An 18,636-nucleotide genomic window follows, 5' to 3' on the forward strand; every position below is an offset into this window, starting at 1 on the left:
GCATACCAACTCTTTAGGTTCTACCTCGTAAATAAATATTGTCTCTGTTCTCACTTCTCTATTCTCCTCATTATGGCCTTGATTCAGCCCTATCTCCTTTCTTACCTGGATAGCTGGAACAGTCCTTTATTTAAATGATTCCTTGAGTTTGGATTGCTTCTAGTTTTGCTATTATAATTCATGCTCTATATTGCTGACAGGAGTTATCTTAAAATACAGATCTAGCAATGTCTTTCCTATGCTTAAAACCGCTCATGGCTCTCCACTGCATCCAGCTGTGGTCTCCATGCCCTGGTCTGGTACTAGTGTTGATTTGTTACAAGGTATTACTTGGCCCCTGGTGAAAGAAAAGTTTAAGTCTGGATAGTTTTTCACTTTTATATAATTTTATTTATTCATTTGTTTATTTACTTTTTGGTTAATTCATTTAGTGAAATAATATTCACATTAAATAGTAATTGAAAACTTTTTTTTTTTTAAGATTTTATTTATTTGAGAGAACAACCACGAGCAGAGTGAGGGGCAGAGAGGGAGAAGCTGATTCCTCACTGAGCAGGGAGCTTGGCTGGATCCCAGGACCCCAGGATCATGACCTGAGCCAAAGTCAGATGCTTAACTGACTGAGCCTCCCAGACACCCTGAAAACATTTTTTTGATGCCCATATTTGGCAAAATAAATCTATGGTAAAATATGATAACCTATATTGTTCCACCAAGATTTTTTTTTTTTTTTTTTTTTACAGTCTGAAACTACTCATAGCATTAAATGCATGCATTTTTTTAATAAGACAAAGCACGTTCTTCATAAAGTACGTCCATACCTACTTCTACAACCTCATGTCCTGGGTCCCTGTTCTAATGTTAGATACACCAGTGCTACTGAACTGTATATCAGTTAGTAGTCATAGAGCCTTAATCCTTTTTAGTTTTCTGTATCTCCCCATTGACTGCCTGACGCATTCTGATTCATCTTTCAGAATTTAGCTCAGACAACACATTTTCTAGGGAGACTTCAGTGTGCTCTCATCCATCCACTGGTGCTTCATTATCACACTGGTTCCTTGTAATCGTCATCATACTGCTTTTTAATTCATTCACTTTTATATCTTTCTTCCCTCCCCAAACAGTAAGCTTCTCAGTCCAGGATCTTTTCTTATTTATCTTTTTTTCCAGCTCTTGGCTTGAGTTTTATAATTTAGTAACGGAATCAAAAGTTACTCTTTTCTGAAGGGAAACTATAATTACTTCCTCAACCTACAGAATATACTTTTTATGCCTTGATTTTTCTATAGCTTCTTAGATTCAGAATGCTAAATAACTATTCCCTGAAAATGCAAATCATTGTTAATAATTGTATACAGAATGAGGAAGCTAAATCTATAGCCTTCACTCCCAATAATAATCCCTAATGTATTTCCAAATCATATAGCTATGACTTTAAGATTGTTCCACTGTACCGTTTTGTTTGAAGATAATCGATGATTAATTAAATGCATCTGCAATACTTAACTGAAGAGACTTTTTAAAAATACCAAATTTGATCGAGTTAGTGATTTGTCTTCGAGTATCTATAGCAGTTGCCCAATCAGCATGATGTAAAAGAACATGGTTGCGTTACAGTAGTGGTTCTCAGAGTGTGATCTTCAGATCAGCAGTATCTGCATCACCTGGGAACTTGTTAGAAATTAATTCTCAAGGCCCACTCCAGACCTGCGGGATTGGAAACTCTGGCAGTGGGACCCAACAATCTCTGTTTTAACAAGACCTCCAGGGATTCCACTACCCACTCAAGTTGAAGAACTAAGGCTCTGCTATATAATGCAGACTAACAACTACCTCCATCCTTCTTGATTTTAACTATGAAACAAGAAATTAAAGAGATAGTTTTAATAAGCCTTATGGACTTCCGTTCATGGTTGCACTGTTTCCAAGAAATAGCATAGGATCATATTTTAGCCTTAGAAGATATTTAACAATCCTAATATCCTGAGATTCTGTGATCAGAGGTATCCTCAGCCATGTGCAGGTAGTAATGTAAGAGATCAGAAGCAGAAGGCTTCTGGGCAGTGGATATGACAATTACACAGATGGAATGGGCAGGATTAGAGCTTTGTAGAAGTTCCTGAAGACCTCGAATTGAATGAAATGCTTTGGAAACAGGAGGATTCAGAATTGATTTTGAAGGTTTAAGCGTGGGTGAATTTATTCCTGTTATCACAGCACTTCACGAAACAGGAAAGGTTGATATTTACAAGCTTGAAAATTTACTATGTAGTTCCTCCTTCAAATAATGTTAAATGTCTCTTTTGATTTTTACAGTAGGAGGCTCCACTTGTGATGTGCCTAAAGCATTGAATAGTCTGTATTAAATTTTTATTACCTACTTTCATGTTAAACATTTTCATATTATTAACTATGAAAAAGCACTTTCCAACGACGAGAAACAACTAATATTCATGTATTTTTTTGTGAATGTTGTTGTTAATCTTGAGACCCATATATCACAGAATGGGTTTATTTATTTATTGAGCAGTTAGTTAAGTATATATACCAGACATTAAGCTAGATGCTGTGGTTGTAAAGGTAAAAGAGCTTTCGTCCTCAAAGAGCTCACTATTTAGTGAGGGGAAAAAATGTAAGCCATCATAACACGGTAATAATATATGCTGCAATAGAGACATGCACAGGTTGCTATAGAAACTAAGCAGAATACATTGTAAGTTGGTTACCAACCACTAATAGTGGTTGATGATTATTTTTTTCTAATTTGTAAGTTATTTCAATGGAGCTAAGAAAAAATACAATTTGAAAACCAAAACTAACTGTTACAGCAAAATTGTCTAGGAGGTGTTAAAGATCTGGCTTTTGTTTTGGTTGGTAATAGGTTCAACTTCTTGGGGCCGATGGCCTAGAGCAAGATGTTGGTGAGACTGATGATGAATCACCAGAACAGCGAGCCCGGAGACCAATGAATGCATTTCTCCTATTTTGCAAACGTCATCGCTCCCTTGTACGTCAGGAACACCCCAGGCTTGATAACCGAGGTGCTACCAAGATACTGGCTGATTGGTGGGCTGTTCTAGATCCAAAGGAAAAGCAGAAATATACAGACATGGCCAAGGAGGTAGGTTACAATGACAAGGTTTTATGTTGGCTGTGAGCAATCAATCCCATACCTCCCCCGCCCCAGTCTTCACATATGGAGTCCCTGCTGAAGGTCTAGCAGCACAAAGGTGAATTCTGAATCAAGTGTTAGGCGAAAACAGAAGAGCTTCGTTCCTATTCCTGAATTCAAGTCCACCTTCCAAATGTTGGTGGAGGTGCCAAGAGCAGTCAATTGCCAAGTTTTTTCATTGTGTATACTCCACAGATTGACATAGGGGGTTGATTTTTATAAATGGGTAATTTATTTATTATGAATGGGGTTTTTTAAAAAAATTTTTCTAGGAACCAAGCTTCTCCTATTAGAGAATGCCCATGATAAAGACGACAATCTTCGGTTACTCTAGTTGTGTCGTGGGAAAGAGTCTTCATCTAGTTCTAATGCTGAATAACCTTGTGACAGTATCTAAATCAATCACTGGGTTTCAGCCTTTTTTTTTTTTTGTTACTAGAATGAGGAAATTGGGCAAAAACATATCCCTTTCCGTTCTAACATTTTTTGATTTTGTAATAAATACAGTTATTAAGAGATCTGCTTTGATTTATTTCTGTTGCGTGGGTAGTGCCTCATGAATATTTAAAACTAGCGAAGGAATGAATAGCAGTGAAACATGACGTGTTAGGTTATGTGCACGCATGTAAACACCACATAGGCAGAAGCACTTCCTGGAGGAAGGCTATTCAGAGAGGCAGGGACTTGGATCAGTTCTGACATGCTTTTAAAATGTATTGTGTAACGGATTTATTAGCAAGTGAAGGAAAAGCGAAGCAATATCGTAGTGGTTAAACTTGAAAGGAGTAATTCTCACATTATTCCTTCAGCATCGTAACTCCTTTCAGCATCGTAACTCCTTCCTCATCGTAACTTGCAAAGAATCTTGATTCATGAAAACCCCTTCCACCCAAACATATGGTTAAGTTCTACGAAAAGAAGAACCAGCAGGGGACAAAAATATAGAGTTTCAAGTGACACATTTTATTAGACATCTCAGTATGTGGAAAAATAATTCTTTTAATTGCTGTGGTTTTATTGAGTTGTTTAACAAGCTAACATGTAACATAAAAATTTCTTATGCAGTGTTAAAGGATATTTGAATCCATAGTATATAGTTAGCGTAGTTGTTATGTAATTAATGATCACATAAGACTTTGTGGGTTGGCTATTATTAAAGACAGGATTTTGCCTATGTAAGGGTATCTGGAATTTTTTTATTTTTTTAAAGATTCTATTTATTTGAGAGAGAGAGAGAGAGAGCCAGAGAGAGCACAAGCATGGGGGAAGGGAACAGGGAGAGAGAGGAGCAGACTCCCCACTTAGCAGGGAGCCCCACCTGGGGCTCCATTCCAGGACCCCAAGATCACGACCAGAGCTAAAGGCAGACGCTTAGGGGACTGAGCAACTCAGGTGCCCTGGGTATCAGGAAAATTTAAAATCAATTCCAGTAACCTACATGATTTTAAATGTTTCAATAAATTTCAACTAATATAATAGTAATTAACAGCATTTTCCCATTAAATAACCTTTTATTTTTTTTATAGTCCTACACTTATATGATAAAATAATTATGTGAAACCTCATAGGGAACCACATTAACTTCCTACAGTTAAACACTTGAGTTTGATTTTGGATTGCTATTTTTTGATAACATGCAGCCTGTCCCAAGTACATTGTTTGCCTTTTCTTAAATACTGCTAATTTACAAACCCGATAGGTGGCCACTTTTAAGAGGAGGAAGTATTATTTTCATACAGGAAATCTCTTACTAATTACTTAATTAGGCTCACAGTATTTGCCATTGTGGCGCCCGTAATGAAATCTGTTAAGGTGGCCTCCCGCAATCTGCTACACTCAGAGGTGGATCGGATTGTCCACCTTGCAACCTGCCTTGTTTACAGTTGCTCTTAGAAAATGCTATCTCATTTTCTAGTCAAGTGTGGAAGGTTCAGCCACATTCAAAATCATTATATAATTGGTTTCTAGTCATAAGTGATACTGACTTGTTTCAATGTATTTACTGCATGGTTTCAAAATTACATTAAAGTGCAAGCCATTGTGCTAATGCTTTTTGGGTTAATAGTGCAGTCTTCATTGCAACGTCAGTTTTAGCAACAAAAAGCTTACTGAGGGACTTGAGCATACCAAGTCTGTGGTGGTTGCTAATGATGAATAAGGTCTCAGCTCCTCAGGGTCCTCTCACCCAGGCAGTCATTATACCAAAAAAAAAAAAAAACCAAAAACAAAAAAAAACTTTTGTAACATTTTGATTTCAAACACCAGATTTTAGTTGTGTTCTCTATAGGAACAATACATATTCTTTCAGGAAAGTTTTTGTGTGAATGTGAATACTTAAAAAGAGATATTTTTTTAAAAGAAGTGAGTACTGTGTGATACAACTTGGGAGGGTTTATTTTTTTAACCTGTTAAAACTTTCTCTGATGCTTTTCTTGCTCCTGATTATCTTTTAGTGCATCTGGTGAGAGCAAACAGCCATTCTGGGATTTGTTTTCAGTTTCTTGAATTATTGCCCAGTACTCATTTGCATTGTTGAAAGGGTTGAATGAGGGTTTCATGCTGTCTGATGAATCTCATTAGAGCAATAACTGGTTATAAGTAATGTAAAAAATACCATCTTAAGGATATAACATGGGTCATATTCTTAAATTCAGCAATGCGTGTGATGGTGCAGGGTTGTGAATGTTCCCAGGCTCTGACTTCTGACTGTAGAGCTGCTGGGTGGGAGATGCAGGAGTAACCTTACTTTTCCCTTTAACATTGTAGGTCTGCGCTCTTACAAATACAGGAATACAAATCTGCATTTTTGCCTAGGATATTGCTGGAACCCTCCACTTGTCATTTAAACTAATGATTGGAATTAATTAATTTTAGCCAGTTTAGAAGATCACTTATCTAGACCTTCAGGAAGAGTAGAGTAGGTGCCAAGAAGAGGAGAGGATCTGGAAAGTCAAAAACAATTTTGAATGACTTTATAATACCTTCTTTTTTGTAGGATGAGAGGCATAAGGCATAATGCATGCATTTATTGATTGATTGGTTCATTCCAAGCTTGATGTTTTACAGAAGCACAAACACATAAATTCAGTAATGATTGTCCCCATTCTTCAGAGCAAAGATCTAATAAGGCTCTTTGGAGTTGGTATCTTGACCAGGCACACATTGTGGAGCTGGGATATTGTTGCCTGTTTGACCCTAGCATTCTTTTACTATGTGATGCCGACTTAGATGCCTGCAAGATAAGAGGTTTGAGTAATTATGGTAGAAATGGTAACAATAAAATCACAGGGGTCTAATGGGAAGTCTGCTTGTGCTGGGGTGGGTATCGGTGAGGCTATTTCAGAAGAGGCTTTATGGAGTTGATAGAATCTGTCCTGGGCTTTGGTATAGGATTCAGACAGAAAGACAGGGATAAGAGCAGATGTGGGATAGTAAGAACAATTTCAGAACAAGAACATTTGTTTTACCCCAAGCCTAGGATATGTGGAGGACACTAGTAGGAAATGATGATGTAAAGATAAAAATCATGAGACCAGGCTGATAAGTTCGAAGATTCAGTTGTATGGCAATAAAACAGCTATGGAATTAAATGCACTAAAATGCAACCTGAAGGTAAACTATAAAATAGCCTTTTGTATCTATTGCCATTAGTACCCTAGGAAAGATTCTCACCACCACAAAACTCCATGGAGTTTTAGTGATTAATTCTTCCTTCATATTCCTTTTTTTTTAATTTTAGGGTTTTTTTAAAGATTTTATTTATTTTTTTGACAAAGAGAGAGACAGCGAGGGCAGGAACACAAGCAGGGGGAGTGGGAGAGGGAGAGCAGGCTTCCCGCTGAGCAGGGAGCCCGATGCGGGGCTTGATCCCGATCATGACCTGATCGAAGGCAGATGCTTAACCAACTGAGCCACCCAGGCACCCCTTTCTTCATATTTCTTAAAGTTAAAACTAAACTATTTATTTTCTTGCTTTGGCTTTATTAGAAATGGATTCTTCTCCAAAGAAGAGACTGTCATCTCATATATTATAACTGTAGGGAATTTTTGTTTACTGTCACACATGGGATGCTTAACAGCGTCCGTGTTCTTACAAGCTTGCTGTGGCATCTTGCACACCACTAAACTAGAGTAGCCCCTCATTTTTCCAGCATCCTTGAGAAATGGCTGTTACACAGAAGTGATTTCCAGGTAGATTGAAACTTGGCTGTTCCCTTAGACACTTCATTTTACATATTTATCCTGGAAACTTTACTTAAAATTTTGTTTATATACTTCCTTACTTCAAGAATTCAGAATGCCTTTCAATATTTTTAGAAATTTCAAACCATTATTTCCAAACAGTAATTATTTTATATTTAGTAATTCGGCAAGACCTTTGTGAACAGTTAAGTTATGGTCACATTTTTCTATGTATATTAAGTGATTCTTAACTCTTCTTTTGAATTTCTTCTTTGCTTTTCCGTGAGTTGGTCTTTTGGGTTCACCCTCAGCTGTTAGTTGACATTGCTGTCCTCTGTTAGCCACTTTTGGCTACATCTAATGACATGACTTACTCTATATGGGATTTTCTGAGTATGATTTAATAGGGGCCCCACTACTTTGAGGGGATGTGGACAGTAAAACCAAAGACTTGGGCTCCATGTTTCATGGGAGGTCTTGTTTTTGAGACCTTTTCTGTTCCTGTGTTCCAGATATCAGGACTTTCTTACTCCATTTATTTTGTTTTAAAGATTTTATTTATTTGAGAGGGAGAGCAAGCATGAGCAGGGGGAGGGCCAGAGGGAGAAATGTAAGAGAGACTCCTCAAGCAGACTCCTGCTGACCTCAGAGCCTGACCTGGGGCTCAATTTCACAACCCTGAGATCATGATCTGGGGCGAAATCAAGAGTCAGATGCTTACCTGACTGAGCCACCGAGGTGCCCCTTTCTTACTGCATTAAAAAAAATATTTAAGTGTTTATTTTTGAGATGATAATCAATTTTAAAATAATGCTTTATTCTGCCCAGGGTTCTTTTATAAATATTTAACTCATTTAATCCTCATAATAATCCCAGGAGGTAGGGTTTCTTTTGTTGTTGTTATTCTGTTTTGTTTTGTTTTCACCAGCTAAAGATGAAGACACTGAGGCCCAGAATGGTAAAGTGACTTATCCAAGGAAGCAAGTTAGTAGTAGTAGAGCTTGAGTTCTCGGACTTGGCTTTCTCCCTTCTCAGAGGCCTTTCTGAGTTCCCACTTCTGTAAAATGTCAGCAAAGATGCCTTCCCTGCCCTCATAGGGTTGAGTAAGATGCAAATAAGGCAATGTACATACAAGCATTCTGTAAAGCTTAAAACACTCTGCTGATGGTAGTTTTTGTCATTTTCCTGATAAGCAAAGTGAAGTTTGTATTTGATACTTCTCTACCAAGTGATTATTTACTATTTTTATTAGGACCTGTTAACACAATGAAGGGCTACTAAAATGCAAAACTGAAACCCCAGAACCAATAAAATTAGTTGTATCATTTGCCTAACTTGGCAGGTACTATCCATTGTGATTGATAGCCTCTAACAAGATAGATGTTCAGTTGAGTGAGCTAACTACTTGCTTTCAGAAATACCTGACCAGTTAGTAAAATACCTGTCCAGTTAGTAAACACTAACATTTAAATGTTCAAATCAAGTAAAGTTATACGGACTTTATAAGGAAGCCATAGCCAGTGATGAAAACTAGATCCCACAGCGAGTGATATATGGAGAATTTAAACAGAGTCTCTTAAAACTCATTTTGGTATTGGTTTCACATATTAATTTTTAGATTGATTGAGGGACCTAATACTCCAATATCCTGTAAGATGTTATTGTAGTAAATCTTGATTACTTTGGAGTTGGTGATCATTCAAGGGATGTAGATAAAAATTAATTTTTGCTCTGTTTGAAAAATTACAAATTCATACTGTAGATTATTTTGTAAGGAGAAAGTATGAAATGTTTAAGGAAAATACTAAACCTTAGTGAATACATTTTTTTAAAAGAATACACACATTTTACAAATCAAATTAATGTATGAATTTATATAAGTTTTCTTTCCCAGATCCCTATCTACTTTTCACAAGGTAACAAATTACATTTTAAAAGAAATGCTGAAATTTTGATTTTTTTTTTATTAGTGCTAACTGATAAAACTGACTTTTCTCCTGATTTACTAAATTAGGGAGTAAAATTGTCCTTAAAAAATTTATATATGAAAATGAACCATTGTTGCCATGATAATCCTTACAGCCAATTTAAGTAACCTTATCTACAGCCAACTTAGTTTTTCTTTTATAACATTCCTGTAGTGGAACCAGACAATCTCCTGGTCACTTATTCAAGTCACTTTTTGAAATACATAATTTTTATTGGGGTGGCTTTAGCATGAGAGTCGTGAAGGTTCATGTATAACTTAAAATATTTTTGTTCTGTCAAAACCATAAGCTGAATTTCATGTTCTGTCACATAACACAGTCTAATTTTCTTCCTATTAAAAATATCTAGTAAAAGTAATTCAGATCAGGTAGTGCTGTCGAGTTTTATTATCTAAATGAACAGTTTTAGAGTTAAAGCTCCTAGAACTAAGAAAGGACAGATAGTGACACTCGTCAAGCATCACCCTCTCGTCTCCCACCCTTGTGTGATATGATTTCTGCCCATGTGAAGAGGTACAGCTGTCTCAAAAGTTATTATGCACAGGGTCATTTACACCCCTGCAGAATTACAATATAAAAAATGTGTTTTATCTGTTTTTTTAAAAACCAGATACTTTTTTGTATAATCTCTCCTCCGTGGTTCTGGCAGGTTGTGTTTTGTTTGTTTGTTTGTTTTTCAATCATGGTGGTATTTCACATATTTGCACCAGAGTCAGCAGTCTTTATTTGTATAGACATTTCCAGCGTTCCCTACTCCTGGACCTCACCAGGGTTGCCATTCTCTTCTCACTATGTTGAGAAAATCTAGACTGTAATAATAGCTAGAAATACTACTGGATTTTAGATGCCTCACTCCCCCATTAAAAACAAGTAATTGGAGAACAGTTAGTATACTTTTCATCAACATTAAGGTACTTTTTAAGGTCAAATTTTCATTCTTATAAATGATTAAATACCAGAAAGATATTTAATGTTGAGACCCAATTTTTAAAAGATTAAGATAAATAGAGTCTTGTTTTTTGGTATATAATAATGTCATTGTCATATATGAAGTAGACAAAATACCGTGACAGAGGGTGTGTATTTAAACCATTACTGAATAACAGTGGTTTCCTATTATTGCTAATAGAGTGTTGTGGTGGTTGGGATCAGGGAAAACCTTGTATAAAGAACAAACTGTGTCTGTACAGTAGATGAGCTTAGGTTATCTAAGCAATTGGAAATTTTGAAGAAAAAAATGGAAACCATCAGGTGAATTTTAATTTTAAAGGGAGATTTTTGAAAATCAGTAATTTAGCAAGAGGTTAGCTATCTACAAGATTGGACCAATAGCCCATGATTGATGTTCCTGGATGAAAACAGACTCCTGTCTCCTTCCCTGTGTGAAGAGCCCTGCCCTGGAGATCCAGATGGATGGGGCCTATCTCTTTGGCCCTTTAAATCCTGTAATGATGGATTTTTGTCCACATAGTTGACCAGAATGCTAACAGTTTCACTCAGCTATTTGCTTCATACTATATACTGTCTTCATTTCTCCCTTACTCGGCCTTCTCTGTATCCCTTTCCTAATAACCTCATCACAACAAATGATTAAGCCTTTCTGTTGTTTCTTATAGTTGAATCAGAGCAAGTGATTGATGAGGTGTCCAGTTCCAAGGACAGAGAGACATCCTCATACCCCAAGGCTCTTTCTGCCTCCACCTTTGCTTGGTGTTCAAGTGTGTCTTTACATGAATTTATGACGTTTCCATGGAAGCTTTAAATTCCTAAAGGACTACGGCTGTGTGTTATTGTTTTCTCTCTGTCCCACATTCTTAATGCTTTTGCTCAATATATTTCTGATTGAGCTAATAAATGTTGTCTTGTTACTGCTTGTTTATATTAAGTTTAAGGATCTGCGAGATTAATATTGTGATACAGATACAGAGTACTGACCTACTGAATTCTCAGTTATCATTTTCCATAAAACCCTACATCCTCCAGGTCTTTCTCTCGCCTTCTGTTCTTCAACCCATAGGAGCTTTCCCCTTTCACAGATCCTTTGCAAAACTATTTTTCGTGCCTGAACTAGGGGAAGGCTTATGGACCATGCGTTTAAAAAAAAAAAATGTTTGTGGGACTAATTGTGGATTGTAAACAAGTTTGAAGGCGGAGACTTTAATTCCTTCTTAACTGGTGTCTGTCATCTAGTCCAGCATCTTTCACAACTCGGACTTGCTTCTTTAAAAACTACAAAAAATTGTTTTATTTCTCATAACAAATGTATTAATTAATCTGTTTGAAAGTCTTTTGTCATTTTATAGAGTGGTGACTTTTGTCCAGATGACTATTCTATCTGACACACCAGTCCAGGTGCCTTTTCCTGGGACACAATAATGATGCATGTGTCTGCTCCTTCCATTTTCACCTCACCCTACCATTTGTCACTCTGCACCTTCAGACGGGAGGCAAGGCTGTTTGTCTGCTTCAGCTTAATATGTAAATCCCCCATGCAGGTGAATGCACTGGAGTAGGGTGTCTCTTATATCACATATGTCACCTCCAAATTTATTCTGCTATGTGATGGTAAATTCTAACTTGGCTCTGGCCTTGTGTCCTTATTTTAATTATTTTTGTAAGAAAAGTGGAACTGTATTTTTTTCATTATTCTATGCTTACCTTCCTTCTACATGTACCCATGTAGCAACATGCAGAGTTACAGCTTTTAGGTTTAAAAAAAAAAAAAGCTTATTCGGAAAAGTTGAGTTAAGATAATTTGGGGATAATTCTAAACCATTGATTATTAACACTTGCATTATATTATTTGCAGGACAGTTTTTATTTATATGATTTAAAGTGAAAAAATGGAAAAGTTTATATGGATTATATATACTTTCTTATGCCAAGGACAAAAGAATCTTTTTTCCTGTTGGGTTAAATAAAAAGCTATTTGGAGTGTATACTAAATTAGTTTACACATGGAGTGAGCATTATTTTAAAGGGCAAGCTTATGGGATTGAAACAGTTGTATTGATTTAATGAAGTTTCTAGCAGTTAGCAATATGGAATAATTGAATACATGGAAAATACATTTTTATTAGATGATACAACTTTTGGCAATGTATAATGCATAACAATAAATATATTTCATTTAGTTTTATTACACAAAAGGGGAAAGAAGCGACAGAGTTGACAGAAAGAGTTAAAGGAGAAAGTCACAAAAATAAAGGGAAAAGGAGGCTTTTGTCAGTGAAGGTCAAAACCTCCAATTTAAAGACATAAAGTTTGTGATGGATTAACTGCAACATCACCCATCATAGCTCTCAACGTGTTCACATTTGCAGTCTCATGTGCTCATTATAAAATCCTGGGATGTTGATGCTTCCCAGATACTTAGTTTTTTTATGAACTGAGGGTTTACAGCAATGCTGTGTCAGGCAAGTCTATTGGCACCTTTTTTCCAACAGCATTTGCTCGCTTCATAGCCCCTTGTCACCTTTGGGTAATTCTTGCAATATTTCCAACCTTTTCATTATTACATTTGTTATGGTGGTCTGTGTTCAGTGATTACAGCTTGCTGAAAGCTCAAATGATGGTTAGCATTATTTAGCAATAAGGAATTTATAATTAAGATATTTCATTGTTTTTTAAGATAGGGTGCTATTGCACACTTAATAGACTGTAGTGTAATGTAAACATAACATTTATATGCACTGGGAAACCAAAAAACCCATTTGACTGGCTTCCTGGTGACACTCACTTTATTGCAGTGGTCTGGAAGTGAACCGACAGCATCTCCAAGGTATTCATGTGCTCTTTCCTCCACACGGTCCAGCATCCTCAACGGAAGAGTTATACATCAGTCTGTCCCTATTTCGTTCCCCTTCTCATCACTCTGATCTTAGCTTATTTATCCCAAAACTGGTTATGTTGCTTTAAGTTTGCCTGCATTTGCCTTACCAGTACATCAAAGCACAGATTTTTGGCGTACGTACCAAACTAAGCAGTGAGCAGAATCTGGTTACTGGCTCTGGTATTGACTCGCAGTTTGTAATGTGCACCTGATACCCACCTTAAACTGGGTGCCAAATGATGCACCGCAGTTTACAGTAACCCTACGTATTAGTGGTATTGTTCTTGGTTTATGGAAACTAAGGGTGAGGCCCAGAGAGGTTATATTCTCTATTTTTGGTCACTCTAGCCCTAAGTGGAGGTGCTAGGGTTTGATTTCTGCTCTTTCTGTCTTCAAAGCCCTTGCTTTTCCCTTACAAATAACTCCCTCTCTGCCATAGTAAGACATCTTTTTGGTTACTTAAAAAAGGATATGGGTCAAAAGATACAAATGTGTTGCCTCTGGACCCATCTTCCACAAATGAACTTTCTAGTAGTTAAATCCATGTCCTATCTCTAAAGCCCTGAGCTGAGATTATCATTCTTCTATAAGTAAAGCCACAGAAGTTATTGAAAGTATTTTTTCTTTCATTCATTAATGGTGGGGGGAGAGATATGAAGGCTATTAGAACTTTTTCCGTCTCTATATTAATTAAAATCTGTTATCTGTTCTTTATTTATAGTATAAAGATGCATTTATGAAAGCAAATCCTGGCTACAAATGGTGTCCTACCACAAATAAGCCTGTGAAATCCCCAACACCCACTGTCAACCCACGAAAGAAACTATGGGCCTTCCCATCTGACTCTTCAAGAGATTTGCCAAGCCCCAAGAAAGCAAAGACTGAAGAAATGCCTCAGCTAAACTTTGGAATGGCTGGTGAGTTTAGACATTATTTCAGTTACTGTTTTTAAGGACAAGGCAATACATTTAGGTAGTATTTTTAATAAATTATATATATATATGTAATATATACATAGAGAGAAGAGAGAGAGAAGCAAAATTTATAACCAGTGTGAAACAATGCAAAGATATAGCATATCTGAAAGCTTTGGAACACAACATACATAGAATGTCTATGTATAATTAAAGGAAGTGTGGACCAAGTAGTAGAGTCATTGTATATATATATGTGAATTTCTGACATTGACATTATGGAAAGGCAGACCAGAGATTAAGAGCTCAGGGAATTTTATGATGCAACAAAGTAGCTTACCCATACATGTACACTATTAAGCTGTCCCAGTAAGTATCTTAGTTATTGTGGGTACTTAAAAAGCCGTAATTATGTTGATCATCTGAGGGATTTGAAACCTCTGGGCAAGAATATGAACAGTTCTGTCACAAATCTGAGATGGATCTGACAGCTGTTTCTTAGAAGGAGTTCCCATCCTGCCCCCACACCCCCATTCCTGTATGAGCCAGGCAAATTAAAACTTGCAGATGGTCCCATTTGTTATGGGACCTTTAATACTCTCTGGGTGGTAAGAATGCTAAAGCATTTATTACCATGAAAGAAAGTACTTCTATTCATTCTGCAAATGGCTCTGTCTTCCTGGCTACTGCAGTGCAGTAATCAAGAGGGAAATTTTCCAGGATGAAATTGGGAGATTGGGCAGGGTGGAAGCTGAGTTGGTGTTGAGCTAAATGGTTCCTATTTCATTATTTATTATAAACAAATTTTCTTCAGAACTAGAGCATTGAGCCATTTGGAGTATGGAGAGCCTGGGAAAGGAGGTTGAGCAATATTGTGATAATTTTTTGTTTTTTAATCCAGTTTTATTGAGAAATAATTGACCTGCATTGTTGTGTAAGTTTAAGACATAAAGACCGATGGTTTGATTTACATATATTGTAAAATGATTACAACAGGTTCAGCTAACATGTCTCCTCATATAGATATAATAAAAAGAAAAGAAAGGGGAAAAAAAAGGAAAAAAATTTTCTCCTTGTGGTGAGAACTGTTAGAATTAACTCTCCTAACAACTTTCCTGCTTGTTATACAGCAGTGTCAGCTATAGGCATTACGTCGTACAGTACGTCCCTGGTACTTATTTATCCTGTAAGTAGAAGTTTGTGACCACCTTTCCTCCAGTTCTTCCTACCTCCACCCTCTCTCTCTGCCTCTGATAATCACAAGTCTGATTTCTTCTTCTGTTTTTTTTTTTAATTTCTTTTTCTTTTTTTTTTTTTAAAGATTCCACATGTAAGTAAGATCATATAGCATTTGTCTTTCTCTGACTTATTTCACTTAGCAAAATGCCTTCAGGGTACATCCATTTTGTCACAGATGGTAGGATTTCCTCATTTCTTATGGCTGAATAATATCTCACTGTGTGTGTTTGTGTGTATATATATATATAATTATGTCTTCTTTATCCATTCATCCCTCAATGTTCACAAGCTGTTTTGAATCACACATGAAACATTTTCTAGGATAGACCATATGTTTAGGCCACAAAACAAGTCTTAGCAAGAAGACTAAAATCATACTAATGATCTTCTGACCACAATGGCATGATACCATAAATTAAAAACAAGAGGAAAACTGAAAAATTAAAAAAACACATAAAAACTAAACAGCACTCTATAGAATAACCAATGGATCAAAAAGAAATTAAAGGGGAAATAAAAAGTTTCTTGAGAAAAGAAAATGGAAACATAATATACCAGAATTTGTGGGATACAGCAAAAGCAGTTCTAAGAGGGAAGTTCATAGCAACAAATGCCTACATTTGAGGCAAGAAAGATCCCAAAGAAACAACCTAACTCTGTGCCTTAAGGAACTAGAAAAAGAACAGAGCTCTAGTTAGCAGAAGGGAAATAATAAAGATTCAATCAGAAATAAATGAAGTAGAGAATAGAAAAACAAGAGAAAAGGTTATAACCAAACTAAGAGTTGGTTCTTTGAGAAGATAAACAAAATCAACAAAGCTTTAGCCAGATTAATCACAGAGAAAAGATGAAGGACCCAAATCAACAAAATTATAAATGAAAAAGGAGATATTACAACTGATACCAGAAAAATACCAAAATCATAAGAGGCTACTGTGAACAACTGTATGCAAACAAACTGGACAACCTGGGAGAAATTCTTAGAAATGTGCGACTTAACCAACACCTGATCAGTAAGAAATAGAAAATCTTAATTAGACCAATTATGAGTAAGGAGATTGAATTAGTAATCAGAAAGTAATCAGAAGAAAAGCCCGGGACCAGATGGCTTAACTGGTAAATTTTACCAAACATTTAAAGAAGAATTAACACTAGGTCTTCTCAAAGTCTTCCAGAAATACCAGAGAAGAGGGAACACTCCCAAACTCATTTTACAAGGCCAGCATTATTCTGATATCAAAACCAGAATGGGATACTACTAGAAAAGAAAACTATAAGCCAATATCCCTGATGAATATAGATTCAAAAATTCTCAATAAAATACTAGCAGACTAAATTCAGCAGCACATTAAAAGAATCATTCACCATGATCAAGTGGGATTTATCCTGGAGATTCAGGGATGGTTCAACATAAATCAATGTGATACATCACATTAATTGAATAAAAAGAATCATGATCCTCTCAATAGATATAGAAAATGCATTTGACAAAATCCAGTATCCATTCATGATAAACACTCTTAACAAATTAGGCACAGAAGAAACATACCTCAACATAATAAAGGCCATATATAACAAGCCCACAGCTAACATCATACCTAATGGTGAAATGCTGAAAGCTTTTCCTCTTAATATCAGGAATAAGACAAGGGTGTCCACTCTTAACCACTCTTATTCAGGCATGATACTGTAAGTCCTAGCTAGAGCAATAGGCAAGAAAAAGAAATAAAAGAAAAAATCAGAACTGAAAAAGAAGTAACATTATCTGTGTGCAGATGACATGACATTATATTTGGAAAATTCTACAGACTTAAACAAAAAACTATTGGATATAATCAATGAATTCAGTAAAGTTGCAGGATACAAGATTAACATAGAAAAATCTGTAGCATTTCTATATAATAAGAACAGATTTTCTGAAAAAGAACTAAATCGACCCCATTTACAATAGCATCAAAACAATAAAGATACTTAGAAATAAATTTAACTAAAGAGGTAAAATATCTTTGAAAACTATAAGACACTGATGAAAGAAATTAAAGAAGACACAAATAAATGGAAAGGTATCCTGTGTTCAAAACAATACTACCAAAAGCCATCTATAGATTGAATGCAATCCCTATCAAGATTCCAATGGCGTTTTTTACAGAAGTAGAAAAAACACTCCTAAATTTATATGGAACCACAAAAGACCCTGAATAGCCAAGGAAATCCTGAGAAAGAACAAAGCAGGTAGCCTCATACTTTCTGATTTTAAGCTATATATATAAGCCATAGTCATTAAGACAATATGGTACTGGCATAAAAAACAGATAGATAGACTGATGGAACAGAATCAAGAGCCCATAAATAATCCCAAACATACACAGTCAACTAGTATTTGATAAGGAAGCCAAGAATACCAAATGGAAAAAAAATCATCTTTTCAATAAATGGTGCTGCAGTAATTGGATATTCACATGTAAAAAAATGAAACTGGACCCATATCTTAAACCATAAAAAATTAACATGAAGTGGATGAAAGACTTAAATGTGAAACCTGAGACCATGAAAATCCTAGAAGAAAACATAGGAGTAAAGCTCCTTGACATATGTCTTGGTAATGGTTTTTTTGGACAGGACACCTGAAGCACAAGCAACAAAATAAAAAGTGAACCAGTTAGAGACTACATTACAAAGCTTCTATATAGCAAAAACAAACATCAACAAAGTGAAAAGACAGCCTACAGAATGCTAAAAAATAGTTCTAACCACATTTCTGAGAAGTTAATATCCAAAATCTATAAGGAACTCCTATCACTCAATGGTAAAACCAAAAAACACCCAAGTAAAAAGCGGGCAGAGGCGCTGCATAGACATTTCTCCAAAGACGTACAAAAGACCAACCAGGTACACGAAAAGATGCTCAACATTACTAGTCATTAGGAAAACGCAAATTAAAATCACGATGAGATACTGCCTCACGTCTATTAGAATGAACATCATCAGAAAGACAAGCAATAACAAGTGGTGGGGATGTGGAGAAAAGGGAGCCCTTGTGCACTGTTGCTTGTACATTGGTACAGCCACTAAGGGAACACAGTATGGAGGATCCTCAAAAAAAGTTAAAAACAGAACTCAGTTAATTCAGTGTGTAGTTTATAATGTAACAAAGCATGTGGTGTTGTCATATATAAACGCTAAGAAATGCAGTCTAACATAATGGCAGCATTCTGAGGAAACGGTCAGCATTCTGAGGAAACACAGTCTTCAGGTGATTGCTGTGTGGGTGTCTGTAGTAGAATTCTGGGTAAAGCGCGCCCCCGC

The 18,636-nt window shown here is 36.1% G+C and overlaps 1 protein-coding gene across 13 annotated transcripts in view; it reads left to right on the forward strand.

Annotated features, from left to right (window-relative positions):
* Positions 1 to 18,636, forward strand: part of BBX (BBX high mobility group box domain containing) — a 272,926-nt gene that overhangs the window by 173,030 nt on the left and 81,260 nt on the right. For all 13 annotated transcript variants that reach the window (XM_025873745.2, XM_073892937.1, XM_073892927.1 and 10 more), the window contains 2 exons: positions 2,885 to 3,124; positions 13,899 to 14,094. In XM_025873745.2, coding sequence (XP_025729530.1) covers positions 2,885 to 3,124; positions 13,899 to 14,094 — 436 coding nt within the window. The remainder of the gene's footprint in view (positions 1 to 2,884; positions 3,125 to 13,898; positions 14,095 to 18,636) is intronic.

The sequence above is a fragment of the Callorhinus ursinus genome, unplaced genomic scaffold (genome assembly GCF_003265705.2).
Source record: "Callorhinus ursinus isolate GAN/ISIS: 27379988/994484 unplaced genomic scaffold, GSC_fseal_2.0 scaffold1, whole genome shotgun sequence".
NCBI lineage: Eukaryota > Metazoa > Chordata > Mammalia > Carnivora > Otariidae > Callorhinus > Callorhinus ursinus.